Below are 23,817 nucleotides of genomic sequence, written 5' to 3'. Positions count from 1 at the left end.
CCTTAGGAATGTCCCACTTCTCTTTCCATAGTGCCTCAGATCTGAGCCGTTCCACTTTCTTGGCACTCTCATTAGCATGCATTTCTGCATCACTGTGAACTCCCTCACCTCAAGAGCCACATCCTGTTCTTCCTTCTCTATTTGCCATCACATCTTTTGTGCTAATACAGTGCCTAGTTCATGGCATGTTTAATAAGTATTTTTAGAAGGATAGTTAAGAATTCAAAACTGCCTGCACAATTTTGGCCTTCCTGACTTTTCTTTATATAAGATAGTCTCTCTCTTCCAACCAGGATCTGGCACGTTCTTGATTATCATGCCACATATACAAGTTAAACAGATTAAACTGTTCTACTGTTAAAACACCAGCAATTAACATAAAAAGCTACTGGTTAGAAATGGTATTTTAATAACTAGCTATGGGACACAAATGCCAAGTGGGAGTTAAGAGACAAAAAATACTAGAAAAAAATCTCAAAAGGATGACATCATGCACTTGCAGCCTTTACATAAGATGGCTCCAAAATTCACGGTTCCCTGCCCCATTTTTAAAAACTTTGATTCAAACACATACCTTAATATACTAATGCAGTTTACGATAAAATCGGCCTACATCTGCCACCAGGCCATTCAAGTCATTTATAGGCACACTACCTTCAACAGCACATTCAATATTTAATAAGCATAGTTTGAATTATAAGGAAGCCAAGTTCAGAAAAGTAAAAGAAGATGTCCATTCTACACAAGAAATATTTAACCTTGGGCTGGAAAGATGAGGCAGTGATTAAGAGCATTTGGTGTTCTTCCAGAGGACCCAAGTTCAATTCCAGCACCCCCATGGCAGCTGAAAGCTATATATCTCTAGTCCCAGTGCTTCTGTCGACACCAGGAACATACATGGTGTGCAGACATATATGTAGACAAAGCACCCATACACATAAAATGAAAAAGTTAATAATTTAAAAAAGAAGCACACAACCTTATAGACTCTATCATTTTAGAAAAATTGAATTGGCATATGAACAAATCTAAAAATGTCTTGGCTAAGATAAACACTTTGATGCCAAGAACATCTCATGAGTGAGTTCGGAGCATGTCCCTAATCTTTCAAACTAATTCCAAGGAAGTCATCTCTACTGTTCTTCAGTATACAGCTGAAGGGCCATGGATATTCTTTCACTGAACAAACCATAAGTGTTAAACACCTCAGCAAATCTCCAGAAAAATTTTGGTAGCATTTTATAGGTGAAAATTAGAAACTCCCAAAACAAATCTAGCCACAACATAGTCAATCAATAACTCTGGCAAAATAGTAAAGGGGTGTGCTTATACAGGGAGAGTTAGGCTTTCTAGAGCATTGGCAGGTGTCAGAATGCCAAGCCATGGAAGGCTTTCTTCCTGGGGGACACTTACATCACTCTGCAGGTCGTAAGCTTTCCTGGCTTGGATCACATCATTCTGGTCAGGAAAGCAAGACCACTGGTGCAGGTACTGCCGATAGTCCACATTGCTTGCCAACGCCTGGCCCTCCTTGGCAGCGTTGATGGACACCATGTCCGCTGGGATGGTGATCTTGGCCTTGTGATCGTTGTAGGCTTTTTTGTACAGCCTGTCATTTTGCATCTTCAACACGTTTGCTGCCCAAACCAATTTCGGGTCTTCCTTGGCACTGGGACATCCAATGTAATGGCCTTTCTGCTTCTCATAAGCAGTCTTGTACAGGTACTGGGAAATGTGGGCCCAAGAAGGAAGATCAGGTTTCCCATGCTTGCTTTTCCTACACACAGTATTTTTCCACTGACAACAATCTTGCCTCTCTTGGGTCACCTTTATTTTAGACACCATTTTTCCTCTAAGTTTATGCTGTAATTTTTTGCACTGTTTGTTATATCAATTTACTTTCTAAGAGTGCATGTCTGGAAACACTGTGAACACCCTGAAGATAACATCTGTCTCCTGGACATCTCTCCCCGAAAGCCTCATCAGCACCCCCCAGAGTCCAGTTACTGTTAGCTACTTTCTGATGTTTTGTCATAAACAACCACAGCCCTGTACTTATTGCCTGTCACTTTAAATGAAATTAATTGCTTAAAGTTATTTTCAATTGTAAATTTATTTTTAAAAATAAATGTATAACATACATTTTAAATGTATGACATAAATGTATAGCATTGACTTTTGACTTTTAAATGTATAACATAAATAGAGGATATGTCTGTCATAGTAAAATAAATTTCAGTACTAAAAAATACTTGTCCCTGGACTACCTCAAAGTATTCACAAATAGTATATGTGTCACACTTCAGGGTAATAAAATTTTCTATATTTATTAACCCAACAAATGTCTGTTCTTATAAATAAATTAGTGTTGAAAAGATTTGGGGGCGAAGAGAAAAGAAATTTTATATATAAATAGAGGAATTGTAGAACGAGGTACATGTGCTGGGACCTTCTAAAAGCACTGAACAAGTTGTTCTGGAATTTGGAATTTTAAAATAATATGTTAGGAAAAAATTATTGGCATTCTATTCTAATCTCTGAGGAATTAAGTCAGACTCCCTATGTGTCTACAAGTCAGTGTATTGAACCTGGAGAAGGAAGTGCTCTTACATCACTGGCAATATCCCGAGAAGCCTTGGCATGCTGGATCCCAATGGCATCTGCACGGATGTCATAACCCGTCATCTTGACATCTTCCCAAGCCTTCTGATAGTGTTTCTGCAAATGGGGATTGCAATGCCACAGTCAGTCTGAAGAGGGAGCTGCCGAGTCAGCATTACAGATCAAGACTAGCTATTATCAGGAAGTAGCATTTTATACTGACAATAAAACTCAATGTTACAGGTTGTAGAAAATGAACTGCTACTGTTTTGCTGTTCATAAATCTCCTTCAGGTTTACAGGACAGGCAAGCTTTACACTGAATTTGATTTCGCATGCATTTTCAGTGATTCGTAGTAAAGGAATCTCCAATAATTTCTTTTACGACAGAAATTTCAGAGACAGTAAATAAAGTAAAATAAAAATCACAAAACATTTGTTGGCATTTAAAGGAAAAAAGAACAATGATCATTTACTGAAAGGGAAAACCAAGTATTACGCTACAAATACCTTTAGGTTATATTTTGTTTTAGTTTTGAGAAACTATTGCCTTTTTAACAAGGCCTTTCCAACAAGGATATATGTCTATACTGCAAAAAGTGGAGAGATGCATACAAACTTCTAGTGTCTTAAAAATTAGAAATAAAATTATCATGCTTTTTGCTTAATTTTTGTTGGATACACAGGAAGGAAAGGTTTGGTAGACAGACTTCTGTGAACCAAATCCTAGAGAGTCTTACATTGCTAATCTGGATGGCATTCAGTTTGGACTGCAACATCACTGGTGTGTCAGCAGGTACATTCACATTTGCCTTCTCTTTGTCCCAGGCATCACGATACAATGGCTGGTAATTGTAAAAAGTAACAGTAAGGCGGATTAGAAAATCACAATAATTAAAATTAAAAATTACTGTTGGCTGTTCCATAAATATATATATATATGTATGTATATATATACATATATATAATTTTTATTTACAAATACCAAATAACTTCATGAATTATTCATATATAATACAATATATGAATTAAATATGGTAATACAAATTCTTGTCCAGTTACCACATCTAACTATGTGACTCTTAAGTCTATATTATAGAAGTTCTGATAACATACAGTACTAATTAGGACTTTGCTTTCATAGCCAAAATAACTGTTATGATGTCTAAAGATGGAACTGCTCTGGGACTCCTCCGCCTATGTTCTGATTAAATAGTCATAAATAGGTGATAATTTTATGATTAAAATATTAAACAGCATTTCAGTTTGCATCTTCAAATGCAATTAAAATGTATGTCAGAATCTGGACCCAGTTGTCTTGACAGAGATGGCAAACTGACTGAACATCTGGACTGAGCTGTGCCCCAGATCTTACTTCCTGTGGTACTGGCAATTTGAAGTTCGCAAACCAAATTCCCCTTGACTGAGCTTTGTCTCGGAAGCATAACCACACCAGCTTACCTCACTGATTTGCAAAGCATTGGTCTTCGCCAGGATCACCTCTGGAGTGTCAACAATGCTCGTGAATTTGTAGGCCTCAGGCTTTATACGATACAACCTTTCATTCAGAAGATTCTGAGCATTCTTCACTCTCATCACCTCCACGGAACCCTCTGTCAACCATCCGATACCCTTCATCCATTCCAGGTCTGACTTGTACACATTCTGTATGGAGGAGAGAAACACAGTAGGAAGACACAGGTTAGCCAGGAGAACTTGACTTTGGAAGACCACAATAAGCCCTGCTCAAGTCAATCAGACATCATCTAGATTAAACTTGAATCTTTGCATGTTATGTCTCTGCCACCTGTCTTTAGGAGAAGCTCAGTCTCTTGTGGGAACTAGAGCATAGCTCACAAGTGGCACTTGGTGGAATGAGGGACAGCAATGGGTAAAAGGACAGATGTCACGGCGCATAGTTTTGCTTTTGTACTAGGTTGAGAATTGTGCTTAGTACTTGAAGTGTGTCTCTCATGAGCCACTGAGACAAACAGCTGTAGGAATATTAGGGAAGGTGCCCTTTAGATGTATGTATAGTAAGGACATAGCTCCATATTATTTTCTACATGTATCACTTGAATTAAACTAATATTTCCTTATCCTTTGATCTGTTTCTGAAATGTGGAGATCAGATCACTCAAAGGTCAGAAAAGTGGGGCTGAAACTTTCTATTTAATTACATAGAGTAAGACTAATTTTTTTTCTAAATCTTGGTGAATAGGATCCTGCTATCATCAACAAGAAGCCTTCACAAGATAGACAATGTCAGGATGGCTTCTATTATTACCATGGGCTGTGCAGAATGCCTTATGTCCCGTTAAGATTGCTGCCTAAGTGATGCATCTGGAGCATATGCTACAATTAAATGCACACATTCCATTTCCCTGGAGGCTAACACACACTCACATCGCTCTGCAGCTCGTAGGCTTTCTTCGCCTGGATCACGTCATTCTGATCCGGCAAGCACGTCCACTGGTGCAGGTAATTACGATAATCAACGTCGCTAACCAGGACTTGGCATTTCTTGGCTTGAACAATTGACATCATGTCCAAGGGTGTATTGTAAATGCCTTTTGACTTCTCATAGGCTTTCTTGTATTCTCTGTCACTCTGGATCTTAGCAGCGTGTATAGACCATACCAACTTGGGATCATCTTGCAGGCTACGGAAACCCACATGGTGGCCTAGCTGCTTTCTGTAACCTTCTTTGTATTTGTACTAAAATCGTGAAGAAAAAAAAAATCAGAGGAAAAGACAAATAATATATTTATATTTTTCTTTAAGTAATTTCAGAATCTTAATGCAAATTGGCTCAACGCTGGAAGTCATTATATATTTCAGTTTAGAAGAAATCAGGACTATTTTAGGCAGATGAATGGATCAGGAAGAAAACATTATGATGAATTAAAATAATATAAAAATCTAGCCATTCTGAGCAAACATTGTTTGCCAGACCTACTACAAGAGCTTCAGGTATGTGAGGATTATCCATACCAAACTGATGGGGTTTTTGTTTTGTTTTGTTTTTTTGTTTTTTTTTTTACATTCAAAAATAAGCAGTGGAAATTATAATCACAGTTAATTCTCTTGGTGTTGTGAGATAGATCCTACAATATCCTATAATTCAAAAGAAAGGTATAAGATTGCTGGGCAGGTGGAGGGTTCAGTCAGACAGACCCCCAGGATGCTGAAGGCACCTCAGGTAGGCATGATTTTAGAGATGGGAATTAATGTATACATTTTTCATAAAGCAAGAGATATCTGTGGACAAGAGCTTTCACCTGATAAGCTCTGGAGGGAGATGGTGCCCTTTTCTTTCTTGTGTTTAGACAACTTGGAAATATTTGGATCACAGGGAGAAAACTGGGATTAAGGTGTGGGTACTGGTGGTTAAGAGGTGAAACAGGAAGAAGAAGCAGCTGTGTATATAGATGAGGCATAGAGAGGGCCAGAGAAAGAAAGGAGTGGTTTGTTGTTGTTTTTGTTGGTTGGTTTGTTTTCGAGACAGGGTTTCTCTGTGTAGCTCTGGCTGCCCTGGAACTCACTCTGTAGACCAGGCTAGCCTTGAACTCAGAGATCCACCTGCCTCTGCATTTTGATTGTCTGCATTTTGCATTGGGATTAAAGACATGTGCCAGCATGCCCAGCTAAACGAAGGAGTGTTTAAGAGTTGGAGCTGGGAACATGGGACAGTTTAGAGGATAATTACATTACTGTTAGTGAGTTTTACATTAGCAAGAAGAGAACTTGACAACATTGCTGAGGTATTATACATAAGCCTCTAGCATAACATATTTGATATAAAACATGATTTCATGTCTTAAGTGGTATACAGAATGATTATCACCTATACTGTGAAGAGCGTCAGAAATATTCGGGGGATAAAATGACATTATATTGGTTCCTGAATTTTCATTTTAAAAGTGTTTTTATGATTTTTTGTTGCTGATAAACAACGCAGAAATTATATCTACACTTATTTTAACTATAACATTTTTTATCCCTTTTAATATTTCAAGTAGAGAATGTCTTCAGCCCAAGATAAAATGTGATTGTTTGCATGGATTATGAAAAGAAAACACGATTCTTGAAACAGCCTTTGTTTTACAGAGGAGAAAACCCCAAAACAAACAGAAGGAAGTTACCTCACTGGCGATCTCTCTGGATGCTTTGGCATGCTTGATTTCAATGGCATCTGCTCTTAAGTCGTAGCCTTTCTGCTTGGCTTCATCCCAGTCTTTTTGGTAGAGTTTCTAATGAGCCAGAACACAAGTTTGTTTAGTAAATAAAGAGAGACTCATAGCACACATACCAGACATCATAACCCATGATATAAAGGGGGTGTAAGAAAGACCTTCATCTCTGGGGTCCTTTGCTGTTGGATGTTTACTTTGTAGTAGAGGAAACCTCTGATGTAAAAATTAAAGCTAAACATCTAGTTGTACCAATGACTGAACATCTCCTTTCATCACAACTGGATTTGTGTTTGTGTTCTCCTGCCCAAGTGCATGGAGAAGCCAGGGATGCTTTATGAAGGTTCAGGAAGACCTGTCAAGGCTTTTCCTTTCATTTTGCCCTTTGCCCTTTAACTCAGACTTTCTTTTCTTCTCTTTCCTGCTCTCCCCCATCACTCTTTTTGAGCCAGTGTTTCTTTGTGTGTTCCTGGCTGTTCCGGGACTGGCTCTGGAGACCAGGCTGGCCTCCAACTCACAAAGATCCATCCATCTGCCTCTGCCTCACCAGAACTGGGACTAAAGGTGTGCACCATCACTTCCCAATGCTCAGTTTTTTGATGAAGGAATGTGACATTATCTCTTGCTCTTTGAATATAATTAAAAATTTCCCTTGTCTATCACTTGACTTTGCGATGTCAAAGAAAAAGATATTATCAGAAGACAGGAGATGCTGTTGAGCATGGAGGTGTTTGACTAGGATTTAATTACTTCCAGGAACACATAAGTAATTAAGTCACAGACACTGGCTATGGGAAGATGGTTGCAAGGCTGGAGAGAGACCATCTAGAGACTAGGCACTCAGCCATGCAGCTCTGCTAACCTCTTAAAAGACAGAACTTCTATCTATGGATGCTAAGGAAAAAATATAGCACTAAAATCCATGCGCATTACTCATTATTTAGGAGATAAAATTGTTTGCACTTCATGCTTATTCCTCTTACATTACTAATCTGCAAGGCATTGATTTGGGCCTGCAGCATCGCTGGAGTGTCCAAGGGAATGCTGATGTTGGTTTTATCCTTATTCCAGGCTTCCTGATACAGCCTCTGTGGACCAAAAAGGAACATCACGTTAACTCAGCAGCAGAGAATAGATATCTGAAACATTAAGCCTTGGCAACAATTTTGTTTAAAATCAAATGTTTCCATATGTACTTATAATGGCCAATGTGATGCTTTAATTTGAATAAACAGTGGTATTCAGACATAGAGCCTGACGTTATTCAGTAGACTTCAAATAGCACAAAATGCTCCCCATTGTGTGGATGGGCCTCAACCATCAGTTGAAGGCTGTAATACTCTCACATCAAGAAGGAACTCTGTCAGCAGACCACCCAACATGGAGCTGTCATTCTTCCCTGGGTCTCTAACCTGCTAATCTATCTCGCAGATTCTGGAATTGCCAGCCTACGTAAGGACATGAACCAATTTCTTAAAGTTGTAATTTCTTTTTCTACATATATATTTGTAGATAGCTCCCTCTGGATCAGTTTCTCTGGGAAATCTTGACTCATGCAATGCTACACTATTACATAGTATTATGTTCCATGACTTAGTATTAATAAGAGTTAAATACTTAATTCCTTAAATTGCTATAGGGTGAGACCTTTCAGTTTAGTACTTCAAAGTCCCTGTGAGAAGGGAAAGACACGTTTCCCCGTCAGAGTTCTACTTTCAATGTGACTGCATTACGCTAGTCAAGAGACCCTCAGACTTGCACCCTCAATAAAATTCTTTGAAGAGAACATTCTGTTTCCTCAGCTTCCTCTATCGTCATCTGAACACTGTGTCCAGAAACATGGATGCTCAGTAGTTGGATGGCTCTTACCTCACTCATTTGCAGAGAATTGGCTTTTGCCAGGACAACTTCTGGAGTATCGACAATGGAGGTGAACTTCAAGGCTTCTGGTCGTGTCCTATACAGTCTCTCATTTACAAGGTCTTGAGCGCCCTTCACTCTGGTCATTTCTACGGAGCCTTCTGGCATCCAGCCTATGCCACGCAGCCACTCCAGGTCTGCTTTGTACACACTCTGCCAAGATGTCAGACCAAAGTGTTCTGAATGTTAGACACACCCCCTGCTAGCTGAAAACCCAAGGGTTTGAGGATAGAGGTGGGAAGCAAGGGGAATGTTCTTTCTACACAATGAAGAACTTCATTCTCACAGGTTTCAGGGGTTTTAATAGTGACGACAAAAGTGATTTGTAAAAGCATAGTTATTCCTATTTTCTATGTTAATAGTATTTATGAATGCCACAATATAATTATTTGAACTTTTAAAACAATTACATAACTGAAAATATTTAAAGGGAACTTTTGTTGAATCTCTTTCCATTTTAATCTTGTGACAAATGACTCATATACCATTTTGGAACTGGTAATAATTATACTTAAATGTTCAGATTTACTGTATCTGTTTGATTTGCTAGAAATTACAAAGGATATAAAAATTGTTTAGAAATAAAAGATATGGCCTCAGTAGAGTTTTTCATCTAGGTATTAACAGTGTGAATGACACTTCCCTTGGTTGTACATAGGGCACATATCTATACCCAGGAGCCCTGATTGAACAACTAACAAATATTCCCGCCTCCTTCATCCTCTTTCCCCAAGTTGATGTTACATACATCGCTCTGTAGTTCATAGGCCTTCTTTGCTTGAATAATATCATTCTGGTCAGGCAGGCAAGTCCAGTTGTGCAGGAAGTTGCGGTAGTCCACATCGCTGACCAGAGTCTGGCACTTTTTGGCCAGCACCAAGCCCAGCATGTCCACTGGGCTGCTGAACTTGGTCTTCCATTTCTGGAATTCCTTCTTGTACTCCCTGTCACTGTGAATCTTCCCTGCGTGCATAGCACACATGATCCTGGGGTCATCTTCAACACTCTGGGCTCCAATGTGGTGGCCCTTCTGTTTTTCATAGGCTTCCTTATATTTGTACTAAAATGCCAGAAACAGGTTCGGAAAAAAAAAAAACAGGTTTAAGTCACATGAATTGTACAAGAATTTTAAACCTCAGCTTTCTGACAGCCCAGTACAATGTTTATATTTTTATGCTATCATGAAAACAATGGGCTGAAGAGATGGTTCAGTGGTTAAGAGTATTGGCTGCTCTTCCAGAAGACTAGATGCTCTTCCCAGCACCTACATACCAAGTCACTAGAGGGTCTGTTGCTCTCTTCAGGGCTCCTTGAACACAGCGTTCACATTCACATGTTATATGGACATACATGCAGGCACACACACTATATAGAATAAATTTAATTTAAAAGACTGGAATGATCGATACATCCTCATTGTTGAGAACTTTCCCTTGCAGCAAATTTAATTCCAAAATGTACTCTCTACAAAAACAAGGGGAAAGGTTTGGGGAAATGCACATAGAAGCAATTATAAAGTGGTCCACTAGCCAGACTGTTGGATGCTCAGCACTATGGAAAGCACAGGATCTAAAGGGAAGGAACTCACATCACTGGCAATGTCCCTGGAGGCCTTGGCACTTTTGATGGAAATAGCATCCTCTCTCAGGTCATAGTCCTTCATCTTTGACTCATCCCATCCCTTGGTATATAGTTTCTAGATGGAAAGGAAAATACAACAGAAAATGGAACCATTTTAGAAACCCAGCAGGCCACTCCCAGAGAAGACACTATTAAGGCAGAAAATTATTTTAATGGTTTCTATGAAGGTTTAAGCAATGCCTAAGACAGCTCTTACTTGGCTGATATTGGCAGAATTGCTCTTGGCCAGCAGGATTTCAGGGGTGTCTGGCATGACATGGATGGAGGCTTTGTCGGCATCCCAAGCTTCTGTGTACAAATGCTGTGGAAAAGGAAGAATAAAACCTTCTGCAGAAGCCAGTAATGTTACAGTTAGTGTCAAATGTCACTAATTTTACTACAAATAAAGCCTTGTTAGGTAGCAATCAGTAAAACATGGCAACACTGAAACCACTAGAACATGGCCCTAGAGCTCCCTTAAACCAATGCAATGGTCTAATTATGAATCAGTTTCACCCAGTGAAACCTTGATCTTCCTCAAAAAACATCTGGAGGAACATTGGTTTACACATCTGCAATATAGCAGAGATCAAACTCAGAGAAGTCAGCTGGAGGATGAAGCTCAACCTGACTTACTATAAGCTGAGTGCTCTTGAGAAGGGTGTGTACTCTTCACGGTCCTATTTAAAGGTGGATAATGGTATCTTTTGGTGATTATTAAGAGATTATAATATGTAAAACGCCTTGAGTGGTAGTAGATTGTCTCAGTCTCTGTGTCTCTGTTTCTGTCTCTCTGTCTGTCTCTCTTTCTCTCTGTCTCTTTCTGTGTATGTGTGTTCTTCTTTGTAGTTGTTCTGGATGGGTATGGTGTGGTGGAAATAGTTTCCGGAGTTTTATTCTATAAACTCTCTCACTTCCAGAATGACTGAAAGAAAGGTAGATTAGGAGAATTCACATAAGTTCAACTCAATGAAATGGTAATGTACCTACTGATTTGACAAAGGATAAACAGATAGATGGAAGTCTGTAGAAAATCCTCTTCTATTTTGTGTCCTAATACGTAAGCAACAATAACAACTCAGTTTCAAAAGTGGATTTTCACAGTCTCAGTCAGCAGAGTAAGAGAGACAACTAAGCTGCTACATGAAACATGGACCAAGAGCTCCACCAGCTGGGCTGGTGGTCCATGCAGGGCAGGTCAGAGGGCATGGAGATTGGTGTAGGAGATCACTTCAAGCTTGGCTTTCATATATATACATGGTTAGAGGGCATAGTTGGAGAAAAGCACAGGGAGTAGCTAGGAGGTTGAGGAGGCTGAGGAAGCTGAGGAAGTAGACCCTTTCCTGACAGTTGCTCCCTGGCTCATCAGGCTGTTTCCAACACCATAAACCAAGTCCCTGGGAGGCCTGACTCAGGTGGCAGAAAATCGCTAAGGACTCACCTTGCTCATTGTGATGGCATTATTCTTTGCCAGGACAATTTCTGGGGTGTCTGTAATACATGTGAACTTTAGCTGGTCTGCAGGCTGGCGATACTTCCTGTCACTCAGGATTTCACCTGCTCTCTTCACCTTCTCGACCTCTACAGAGCCAATGGGAACCCATCCAATGCCTCTCAGCCACTCAAGATCTGCCTTGTACACAGCCTGCAAAGATAGTGTCAAACGTTCAGACGTTACCTCGTCATCCTGGCCTCTGACTTTGATGAAAGACATACAAATAACTACTAAATCATATTTGTGTACGATTTTTAGGAAGACCCATCTTTGTTAAAAATGGTTTATATTCTTGTCTTTGAACTTGGCTGATATTTGCTGTTTTCAACATTTGATTTCAGTAGTACAAAACAACATTAAGGAAATCACTGTCTGACTTCTAGAGTAAGGCACTTGCTGCCTGATGTGATGCCCAGTCTTCCCCATGTGGGAGTAATCCTCTTCAAACACAGTGGGCTCCTACCTTGTTCAGCCGTGGCCTTCACAGAGAGTTTCATGAATAAATATACTTCCTTGTGCAAATAAAAGTAGTATTTTCATATGTTTTTTATGTACGTTCTTCTGAATCATATTTTCCTTGTATTTAGCCTGGGTCTTTGTACTTATCTTAGAATTCATTTTATTCATTGAATTCAAATAATCAGCTGTAGGAGAACTTTTCTTACAAGAAGTGCAGCAACATTTTATTTTTATGGTTTTCAAAGAGTTTTTTTTTAACAATACCATTACTTTTATGACTCTTGCAAAAGCAATTATTTAGTAAGAGTTCAGCCAAAATAAGAAGTGACAAACCAATAAGGCGGTGTCTGAGAGGCCACAGGTTGCCTACTGCTGGCAACAGAAGTGTCTCTTTTGGTTTTAGGTCATTATAACTTTTCATTTCCTAGAAAATTGGTCAAAATATGCATGATGTATTCCTAAACATTCATTCAGAAATTACTACTGATGTCTCATATAAAAAAAGGGAATCAGTAAAAGAATCATATAATCAATCTTCTTGGAAAAGCAGTTTGCTTTATATCAGAAGTTCTTAACCTGACATCAATGAGCTCAGACAGAACTAAATCTAGCATCCGAGTTTTTACTAATATCTAACTGAAACAACATTTGTACAAGTAAAAGTACACACAACAGATTACAGTAGTAGCCATAGTACATGTGTCTGAGTAAACAACAGATGTTATAGACACTATTGTATTATTGTAGATGTTGCATATTTCTTAAGATATTTTATGCTCAGTGCTCTGGAGACATGGTTCAGCAACTACAAGCACTGACTACTCTTCTAGAGGCCTGGCTGGGGTTCAATTCCCAGCACCCACATGGTCACTCACAACTGTATGTTACTCCAGTTCCAGGGAATCCAACACTCTCAATCAGACATATATACAGATAAAACATCAATGTACAAAAATAAAATAAACCATTAAAAATATTATGTTCTTCACATGTCTTTAGAATTAGTTATTATACACAGAGCTTGTTAATATATATGGCTGTAATTATTTAATATGTTAACAAATAACTATACATATTACCATACTTGAGATTTGGTTTAATATTTTTCATAATCATTCTTAATATGATTGGTTTCCTTGGAGCCCAATGCTTATTTTACGATTTTTATAACATTGCCTTGAGAATGGCTCATGGGTTTTATTAGACTTCCCAAAGATTCTATAACACTGATAATTTAGTATCTCCCACTAAACTATTAGAACATTAGATTCACTCACATCGCTCTGGAGATCATAGGCCTTCCGTGCCTGAATGACATCATTCTGGTCAGGCAGGCATGTCCACTCATGGAGAGGATGCTTGTAGTCTATGTCGCTTACAAGGATCTGACACTTCTTGGCCAGCACCACCCCCAGCATGTCCACTGGGCTGCTGTACTTGGTCTTCCACTTTTCAAAGTCCTTCTTGTACTCCCTGTCACTCTGGATCTTGGCCACGTGTATGGACCACATCATCTTGGGGTCATCTTTGATATTCCGAGCCCCAATGTGGTGGCCCAGCTGTTTGCGGTAGCCTTCCTTGTACTTGTACTGAAGGAAGAAAAGGTATGTGACTCTGAGAAAAAGAACACACACTACTGTGCATTTTTCCCACTAATATCAAACAGCAGGACAATGAGCATCACTGACCCTGCTTATATAACAGCATCCTGATGGCCATGCTCCATGTTTGTAGCAGGGCAGAGCCTGGACTGCAGGTCTTCTTGTATTTTGTTTTCTTCCTTTCTCTAAACTACACTATCCAGTGTATACTGAATTCCTTCACAAGTAAAGATATAGATTTTTTAAAAAACCATTAAGATTAGTTTAGAATATCTTTCTTGTTGTTAGACCATGGAATGAATTCCTTGGTCAAGTACATGCGTCACATTTAGGTAGAGTTTATGTGTCAAGAAATTATTTTCCTTATTAGCCTGTCAACATTACTGAAGTTTTGCCAGGAGAATCATGCCTTGGGGCTTGGAATCTATCTACTTTTAAAGATGAAAAGTAATGTGTCATGGCCCACTTTACCATGAGGGTCAGAGAGCAGGTACCCCAGCCCAGCAACTGAGAACACAGTGATGAATGAACGGAGAATCATTTTAGGATTTGGGATTGGTTCAGGGGAAGAGGTTGTATTTCGAGGATGCACCGAGCACAGAGGCATTGATTATGCACAAGAAAAGGAGAGAAGAGGTGAATGAATGCTGAGAAGGCGGCCCACTTGCTTTATAGTCTGTCGAGTAACATCAGGGGCTTCTCACAAGAGAAGTTCACTGAGAGTTACACAGGATGAAAAGACTAAACCATGGCCATCATTCACCATGACCTCCACCAAAACTTCTTTCATGCCACCTGTGGATGCCACAGGAAAAAGACCACACCCACATTGGTACATTTACCTGTAATGTCAGGTAACATCTGGATTAACTACTGCTCAATTTCTGAGGTTCAGAAATAAAAGGCCTGGGACACAGCTTGGTGGCAGAGTCATTACCTAGTATGAGTAAGACCCTGGGTTCCATCCCCGGTACCAGAAAACAAGATGAAACAAACCAGCAAGTCTTTTTTAAAAATATTCCACTTCTAAAAAGTGATATTTTTTACCTGATTAACAGGCATAATGGGCCAGTTTCTTCACCATCACCACCTCACCCACCTATTCCAACCTTTAACTTTGTGTTGGAGGGAAGCCACCAAAGGGAGATGAAACTTGGACTTGCAAGCAAGTTCTGACAAGAAACACTCTGAAAGTTTCCAGCTGATAACAGTTTTAAAGAAAAAAATGTGTCTTTAAAAACATTTAACTTACATCACTAGCGATCTCTCTTGATGCCTTGGCTGATCGGATAGGAATAGCATCCACGCGCAGATCATAGCCTTGCCTTCTGGCCTCTTCCAGAGACAGTTTGTAGAGTTTCTGTGGAAAGAGCCCTTAGTCACCATTCCCTTCAGAAGAAATGAGGCTGATTTCTGTTAATTTTTTTTCTGTCCTCATTTCAGTGACTGAAATGAATCCCCTAAATGTTCTGATAGCTTCTCAGCCTACAGATTTGCAAAACGTCAGGCTTTCCTGACTGGGAAATCTAAAGAATGTTTGGAAGTACACCAACATTTGGAGGTTGCAGAAATTATATATTCCCAAAGGAGCACATATAAAAATCCAGCACTTACTAGTGTCTCAGAATATTAAAAATGCCATCTTATCTTAGTATAAAAGGAGAAAGAATAAGGAAAGTGTCTTAAAAATGGAATATATTTGGTCTTTTGGAAAAAATGCAGTGCATGTAGACTACTGTAGTGGAATATGATTGATTTGGAATAATTGCCAGAAAAAAAAATGCTATCTTGATATGAAAGGAGAAAGAATAAGAAAATTGTTTTTAAAATGGAATATATTTGTTTTTTTTTTGGGGGGGTGTTTTTCTTTGTGTGGGGGGAAACCCAGTGCATGTGGACTACTATAGTGGAACATAATTGATTTGGAGACATTGCCATTATAAAAATATTGGTCCAGATAAACACCTGCAGTAATACCAAATGGAAACCAGAGAAAGAACATAGGGATTCACAGAAAATACAATTTTACCTCAGTGCCCGAGAAGGGTTTGTTCTAAGAGCTCTTGCTCCAAGAAGTCCTTTGCCACTCAAGTCCCTTATGCACATGGGGACAGGAACCTAAGCACATCTCTCAGTGTAGCTCTCCATTTTTAAGTCTTGAAAAAGCTCAGGTTGTCCCAGACCTTGTTATATAGCCCAGAGCATGCTCAAATCCATGATCCTCCTGCCTCAGCCTTCCTTCTGAGTGTTAGTGTTAGGATTTACAGACATGGCTTACCCTACCTGCCCATCCTATATGTTTTAAATCATCTCCAGGTTACTTATGAAGCATAATACAACTTAAATCTATGTAAATTGTTACATATAATTCAAGGAATGTTAACAATAAAAAGACTCCATACACTTTCAGAACAGGTAGTGTTCTTCAGTATCTTTAAGCCAGGGGTAAATCTACAGATACAGGACTACACTTGTGGCAGCTGACTACAGGGCCCTTGTACCCATGGCTGACCCAAGGGAAGGCTTGAGAGGAGTGGCCCTGATAGATTACTTCCCTGTAAGTACTCTGCTTCCTGACTGATAACTGAGGGCTGGCTTTCTCTGTGGACCCACCACATAGCCCAAGATTAAGTCAAGGATGAACAGTTTCTTTTGCCAACAATGTCCATTATAGGGTAGGTAATAAATTAGTCAAAGCATTTAACTAGGGACACTCACATCACTGTAGTTTATTCTGTTGAGTTTGGCCAGCATGATTTCTGGTGTGTCAGGCATGACATGGATGGTTTTCTTGTCATTGTCCCAGGCTTCTGTGTACAAACGCTATTAAGAAAAGGAGAAAAATGATTTTGGTGTCCAAAGAGATTGTGATCTCTTTGATATAAAGTAGAACTAAATTTATTAAAACTACATTTCTATGTTCCTTATTAAAAATGTATAAATAAATACCTCATAAACACATTATCAACTATTAAAGAATTTAACAGTTCTGCAAAGTATAATTGGGTTTTGGTATTTAAATTTTTTGTCTGAGCAAGAATCGTTGTTTCTTTTTATTTTTTGAGACAGGGTTTCTTACAGCTCAGTTTAGCTTCAAATCCATTATATATAAAACCTTGAAACCTGGATCCTCCTGTCGCTACCTCTCAAGTACTGGGATTACAAGCATGGACCATTACGCCGGACTTTACATTTAGTATATATGTATTTTGAGTAATGTTTGAAATTAATTCTTTGAAAATGAAAGTGTGCATGTGTTGGCCTCCCCTAAAACATTTCTCTCTCAACTTCTCCTTTCCATAGTATTTTAACGAGGAGTTTAATATTTTGAAGTATCACCAAGTAATACATATATTTCAGTAGAAAAAGATTTATATTAAGAAAGGTATTCTAAACTCAGAAGGAATTATTTTAAAACCACTTGTTTTATATGTAGACTCTAGTGTGTACTCTCTCTCTGTGTGTGTGTGTGTGTGTGTGTGTGTGAAAGAGAGAGAGGGAGAGGGAGGGAGGGGGAGAGTAAGAGGAAGCGGGAGAGGGAGGGGGAGGGGGAGGGAGGGGGAGAGGGAGGGAAAGAGAGAGAGAAAGAGTGGGAGGGAGGGAGGGAGAGAGAGAGAACTGACAGGATGGTTCAGTGGATTAGGGCGATTGCTGCCAAGCCTGACCACCTGAGTTTGATTCCAAGAACTCACAAGGTAAAAGAAGATAACTGACTCCTACAGGTTGTCATATGACCTCTGCATGCTATGTATGTATATACAAACACATACAGCATAAGTAAGCAAATAAATAAAAAATAAAGTGTAATAGAGAATATCAACGTGTGTAAATGTAGGAAAAGCCTTCAAAAACTAGAAAGAAGGCCAAGAAAGGCTGAAAAGTGTTAGGAAGTGACAGGAAGAAAAAGGAAAACACATCACACAAAAGTAGAAGAGAGACTGGGGGAATAGCACAAGAAGGGCTGTGGGACAAAGAGGTAGAAGAGATGGGGGGCTACTAAAACATATACTAAAAAATATACTAATTAAAATCATTAAAAAAGGTATAGTTAGCCTTAAAGCAATCTTCGCGGCATAACGGCATGCCGGAGTCTCTGACTTGGCCTGTGGTAATTCTTGATGCTTCACAGCAAACACGAAGACTCACCTTGTTCATGTTGATGGCATTATTCTTCGCCAGCACCTGCTCCAGCGAGTCGGTTATACTGGTGAATTTCAGTGTGTCTGGACGCTGGCGGTAGATGTTGTCACTCAGTATCTCTGTGGCCCTCTTGGCTTTGACAACTTCCAAGGAACCAATGGGAACCCAGCCAATGCCTTTCATCCATTCAAGGTCTGCCTTGTACAGATTCTGAAGAGCAACAGACAAGAAAGATATGTTAACTCTCCTATTGAGTCATTCCAAAACGCATCATACTCAAGAAACAGGAATACAGAAGGTAGAAATATGCTCAATATATAATATATGACATATGATATATGATATATAATATAATATATACACACACATATATATGTGTATATATATATATATGTATATATATATATATATAAACAAAAACCTTTAAAAATTAATTAATGAAAAAAAAAGGAATATAATTCCTGCTGGCAGATACAGAAAAAGCTGTCAGCATACTCAGACACAAAGCCCCTGACTAATACTCTGTTGAGACTTCTGAAGAGATTTTTCTTTTTTTTTTTTTTAAAAAGGATAATATCCTGTCCTTAAGACTTTTACAAGATCTTTCATAGGAAACCAGTGCTCTTTAAGCCCTGGAAAATGTTTTCTAATTATTTCAATTAAAACCATGTTGAGCAGACCAGTGGCACAAGATATGGAGATGATAAAACTCCTTGCCTTTATTTCCATCTCTAAAAATCACAAACTGTCAAGTGAGTAAAGGAAATGTGCCGGTGTGAAGAGACCAGGGATTTATCTAGTTTACTCCTGAGAGGACAAGATAACTATTAGTATAACTATTAATATAAGATTCTTGAAAAAGCAAGAATGTTTTCATATTTTTCTATAAAATTCAAGAATAAACAGTTATTAAAGTAATATTAAACAAGGCACTTGTATTCCCACCTCTGTTGCCTTCTGTTAACATGGGTTCTAGCTTTCTCTTTTCACTTCTATTTTGCTGGGCAAAAACTCACCAGTGATACTTCCTTTTCACTTTTTCTTTCTTCTTTTCTTCCTTTCTTTCTTCCTTCCTTCCTTCCTTCCCTTCCTCCATCCCTCCATCCTAGACAGACTCTTAGCTCAGGCTGTACTTAAAAATTTACTATGTAGCTAAGGCTACCCTTGAACACCTGACCTTCCTGTTTCCACTTCCAAGGTTCTGGGATTACAGGTGTGAGCCACCATGGCTAGATCAGCAACATTATTTTGAGGGCTAAGCTTTAGCTGATTCAGACAAAAAAGGCCTGAATCACTAGGGGACTCAACTTCTGTACAGTGTTGATAGTATTTATTTCCTGTTTCACACATAACTTTCGGAGGGGTTTCCAATGAGAAACTCCTTTCAGATATTCATTGAATACTTCTAGGGACATACAGATTCCAAGCCCTTGTCACTAATCAGAATGTCACAGATTTGTCTCTGATACGCTCACATATCACATATCACAGGGATACTCACATCACTCTGGAGGTCATATGCTTTCCGGGCCTGTATGACATCATTCTGGTCTGGCAGGCAGGTCCATTCGTGCAGGAGGTGTTTGTAGTCCACATCACTGACCAAGGTTTGACATTTCTTGGCCAAAACAATACCAAGCATGTCCACCGGGCTGCTGTATCTTGTCTTGTATTTCTCGAATTCTTTCTTATACTCACGGTCACTCTGCACTTTGGCAATGTGGAGGGACCACATCATCTTGGGATCATCATGTATCGCTCTGGCACCAATGTGGTGACCCAACTGCTTCCTATAGGCTTCTTTGTATTTGTACTGAAAAAAGACACAGCCCAGAGCATAAGGAAGAAGGAGGAGATGGAGAGGACCACTGCCTGCCACTCCCTAGAGGATGCCCTCTGTGAAATCACAGGACAAGGACTTTCTTCCAGCAAGATACTGTGATACCATGTCTCGGGGCAAGAAGAACCCCACTGTTCCTTCTACAAGCTCAGAGAATCATATGCTGGCAATAATTGAGCAAAAGCAACCCCCAAAGTAAGCTGCCTAGCCATAGTTACAAGCCAATCCAGTGTCTGAGAGGTCCTACCTGCCACTCTGCTAGAGATCACCCCTGCACATGAGCCTACATGGCTCCCAGGTTTCTCTTCCTTGGAAAGGAAGAGAAATATAGCACATATGTTACTCAAACTACAGAGAGCCTGCAGGAATGTAATGGAACCCAAGAGACATAGTTTTGAAATGGACAATTTCAGTTACTCAGTAAGTGTGTCATTTTGGTTTCATAACATGAGAAAATTACAGAGACATTTTGCCCGACAGTGGGGAAATGTTGAGTTCTACTGAATCGTACACCACAGTTACTATGGTCAGTTTCACCTTTTCGGACCATAACTAAAATGCCTACCTTTTGGGTAACTTTAAACATGTCTAGGAATCTGTTATCTTCACTTTTAGAGTGCAGAAATAATGATTTTTTTGTTAACCCACAGAACAAAAGGACCTTTAGCCTTTGGCTCTCCTCTGCCCTCCTTCCTGTGTGGGCAAACTCAGATAAGCCTAGTTCATTTCTGGCTTTATTGCCTTGAGTGTATCCTGGGATCCCAGAACAGCTCAACACCAGTCTATCTGACTGAGAGGCATCTACTCTATTTAACAAAGATGAAAAAGCAAGATCAAAGGCACACAGTGCAAGCAGACCATGAGCCTGGGATCACGAGTGAGTTACCCACTGTCCCATCTCTACTGTGTGAGGGGTGGTAAGGACTTCAAAGGAGGAGTCCTACAGAATTACAGAGATGATTCCCTAAGCCAACAGCTGGCCTGACTGGTTTCAGAGTCAGCTCTTACATCACTAGCAATGTCCCGGGAAGCTTTGGCAGCCACGATGGGAATGGCATCGCTTCTCAAGTCATAGCCTTCCTTCTTAGCTTCTTCCATGGCTTGACGATACAGGCTCTGGGGAAAGAAGGAAGACGTGTTTAGATGGAGAACTCACAATCATTTGAAAACCATATGTTGGTGGGTGTATGTGTGTCAAAAGAAGACAGCTCTTGGCTATAGAACTGTGCTGTCTTAACCAAAACAAAACAACAAAATAAAAAGGAATTTTCCAAGCTATTACGGTAAATGGAAATTTCGCATTCAGTAAATTGTAACATCACATCTTGCATAAATCCTGACAGATTTTAGACACAAAGTCAGCAGTTTCCAGGTGTTTAAGGCAGTCAGCACTTACTCCTTTCGTAAAACAGCCAAGAAATATTATATAACTCTAGATTTGAAATAGGAACAATTTTACCTGACTGCCAGCATAGTTGTATAATTGTCCAATGTATAGTGATTGTATAATAGATAACAAAACACTGTAAGTATGTGTTCATAATCAAAACCATGCTGCAATAAGATTTGGTGAATGATGTTCCTCTGTTAATATTTAATTGGTCATTAGCAATCGGTCTCAACTGTTAGAAGCTTGTAGCAGACACAAGGACAGCAGATACCAAAAACTTATGAGTCAAAAAATTTCTATTTCTTTAAAACTGAGGAAATATCATCACTATTGTTTCTATTGTTTTCCTTGTTCACAAAAATTTTGACCAGTTTTGTACCTTTTGAAATAATGTAGACTCTTACATTCATGGCTAACTACTGGTCATCAGTAAATCAAAATCAACCCTCTGATTTCATGACAGTGTCTCAGTATGTAACCCAGGCTGGCCTGGAACTTAAATCTGCCAACCTCATGTTCCTCAGTGCTGAGATAAGTTGAATTAGGTATGTGCACCATGCTTAGCAAAATACTTACTTTCGTAAACAAATTTTAATTATAAAAAAGTAATAAGTTACTAGAACTCTTAATGAGATGTATTTCTTAGACAAGCTAACTGCACTTTGAATGAAAATGATTTTGATTTAAATTTAGGAAATATTCCTGTTTTCACAGTAAAAAAAACCAGACTCTTCCCCCAGCTGCAGGCTGACATACCTCTAGTCTAAAGCAGCACTAAATCCCATGTAGACAGTGGACTCAGCAGTTCATGTTAGAGTTACTGAATAATACAACAATGCACATTAAATGACGATGATTTAAACAGTCTGTTGTCAGATTTTTGTTTCAATACGGCACTGATATACAGTGCCGTGCTAGAGATACACATATGCCTTTTACTTTTAAAAAATAAGGTCGCTGTGCAATCACGCTTGGGCAAAGGTTTTGGTGGATGTTTTGATACTTTAGAGTGGCATTTGTCTCTTTTGAAAACCTGTAGGAAAGTTTCATGATGAGATCAACATCAGTGAACACCTAGCTTTTGCCATGCTTCTCTCTTTCTATGTCTCTCCCTCTCCCTCTCCCTCTCCCTCTCCCTCTCCCTCTCCCTCTCTCTCTCTCTCTCTCGTGTGTGTGTGTGTGTGTGTGTGTGTGCGCTAGAGAAGGGCAGAAGAGGGCATTGGATCCCATGGTATTACAGGCTGCTGTAAGCTAATCTGTGGGTGCTGGAACTGGGTCCTCTAGAAGAACAGGCAGCACCCTTAACTACTCAGTCATCTCTGCAGCCTCAGAATATTTCTTTTATAACTGGAAAATCATATACTCCGTCTATTAAGTTTTCTCTTCCAGAATAAATGCTCAAGTATGCTCTCATGGTAGCACAGGGAAGATGTTCTGGATCTGTCTCATCACCTCAATTCAGACTTCCTTAATTTTTCCAACATTTCAAAGGCAGAGAGCAGTTTTCACTACCTCCAAGGCTGAATTTCAAATCTTGTTTTGGGAAGTTACACATGCATGGGCACTAGAATAGATATAAGGATACAGGAGCAAACGGTGATGTGCGTTTGTTGTGTGTTCACTCATGGAGTGAACAGTGGGATGGAAGACCCTGACAGCTTTCACAGCCATTCAAGAGGGCCATTCTGAAACCCCATCTTCATAAACAGCGGTTGGAGAAATAATCTTGACATTATTTCTTTATTTTTGTTTTTGTTGGTTTTTTGTTTGTTTGTTTGTTTGTTTTGTTTTGAGTCAAGGCTTCTTCTCTGTGTGGCTCTGGCTGTTCTGGGACTCACCCTGTGGACCAGGCTGGCCTCAAATTCAGAGATCTGCCTGCATCAGCCTTCCTAGTGCTGGGATTTAAGATTGATCTCTGCCTCTCAAATTGGGAGAGAGCTGGGATTAAAGGAGTGAGCCAACCCCGCTGGGTATAGCTTGACATTTTAAAGACAGTAAATCAAATTGGAGATTTCAGAATTAAAAAACTATCCCAATATATTGTTACTATTCTAAAGGGAAAATTTACTTCATTTCTCCTCACGTAAGCAGGAGCCTCATCAAAACCTAGGACAGAAATCATCTCCATGTGTCTTAGGGTCAGTGAATCCAGGTCCAGCAGAGAAGCCCACCCAAATGTGGCTGAGCTGGGGCCAGTCAGGTATTTATGGTAAGTCTGTTTTTGAGTCTGTTCTCTGATGTCTTAGGAAGAATAATACCCACTGTGTCATTGACTTGTCTTTGCTAGATGATGTAAGAAGCATGTCCTTTCTTTAGGACTCTCTTAATTACGATTAGAGGTGATTAATACAGACGAAATAATAAACTTGATCAAGTCTTGAGGGTGAAAACTTAAAATTTCACTGTTAAATAAAAGAAAAATGTCCCTTAAAAATGAAAAATGTAGTAAATTGAAAAAAAGAAAAATGTAAAAATATGTAATGAACTAGTATGTATGAATCAATCAAATAGATTCTTCACTTGGATAAGAGAAAGCAAATAAGGAACTATCTATGCAGT

General features: G+C 39.3%; 1 protein-coding gene across 1 annotated transcript in view; it reads right to left on the bottom strand.

Moving 5' to 3' along the window:
- Neb (nebulin) overlaps window positions 1-23,817 on the bottom strand; it is a 198,940-nt gene that overhangs the window by 80,198 nt on the left and 94,925 nt on the right. The window contains exons 71-84 of the mRNA XM_028769166.1: window positions 20,877-20,984; window positions 19,530-19,841; window positions 18,035-18,238; window positions 16,607-16,711; window positions 15,141-15,248; window positions 13,565-13,876; window positions 11,775-11,978; window positions 10,551-10,655; window positions 10,302-10,409; window positions 9,462-9,773; window positions 8,663-8,866; window positions 7,777-7,881; window positions 6,746-6,853; window positions 5,007-5,318 (exon numbers count right to left, since the gene is read on the bottom strand). Coding sequence (XP_028624999.1) covers window positions 5,007-5,318; window positions 6,746-6,853; window positions 7,777-7,881; window positions 8,663-8,866; window positions 9,462-9,773; window positions 10,302-10,409; window positions 10,551-10,655; window positions 11,775-11,978; window positions 13,565-13,876; window positions 15,141-15,248; window positions 16,607-16,711; window positions 18,035-18,238; window positions 19,530-19,841; window positions 20,877-20,984 — 2,607 coding nt within the window. The remainder of the gene's footprint in view (window positions 1-5,006; window positions 5,319-6,745; window positions 6,854-7,776; window positions 7,882-8,662; window positions 8,867-9,461; window positions 9,774-10,301; window positions 10,410-10,550; window positions 10,656-11,774; window positions 11,979-13,564; window positions 13,877-15,140; window positions 15,249-16,606; window positions 16,712-18,034; window positions 18,239-19,529; window positions 19,842-20,876; window positions 20,985-23,817) is intronic.

The sequence above is a fragment of the Grammomys surdaster genome, unplaced genomic scaffold (assembly GCF_004785775.1).
Source record: "Grammomys surdaster isolate TR1022 unplaced genomic scaffold, NIH_TR_1.0 191, whole genome shotgun sequence".
Classification (NCBI taxonomy): Eukaryota; Metazoa; Chordata; class Mammalia; order Rodentia; family Muridae; genus Grammomys; species Grammomys surdaster.
This window is presented reverse-complemented; position numbering and strand designations above follow the sequence as displayed.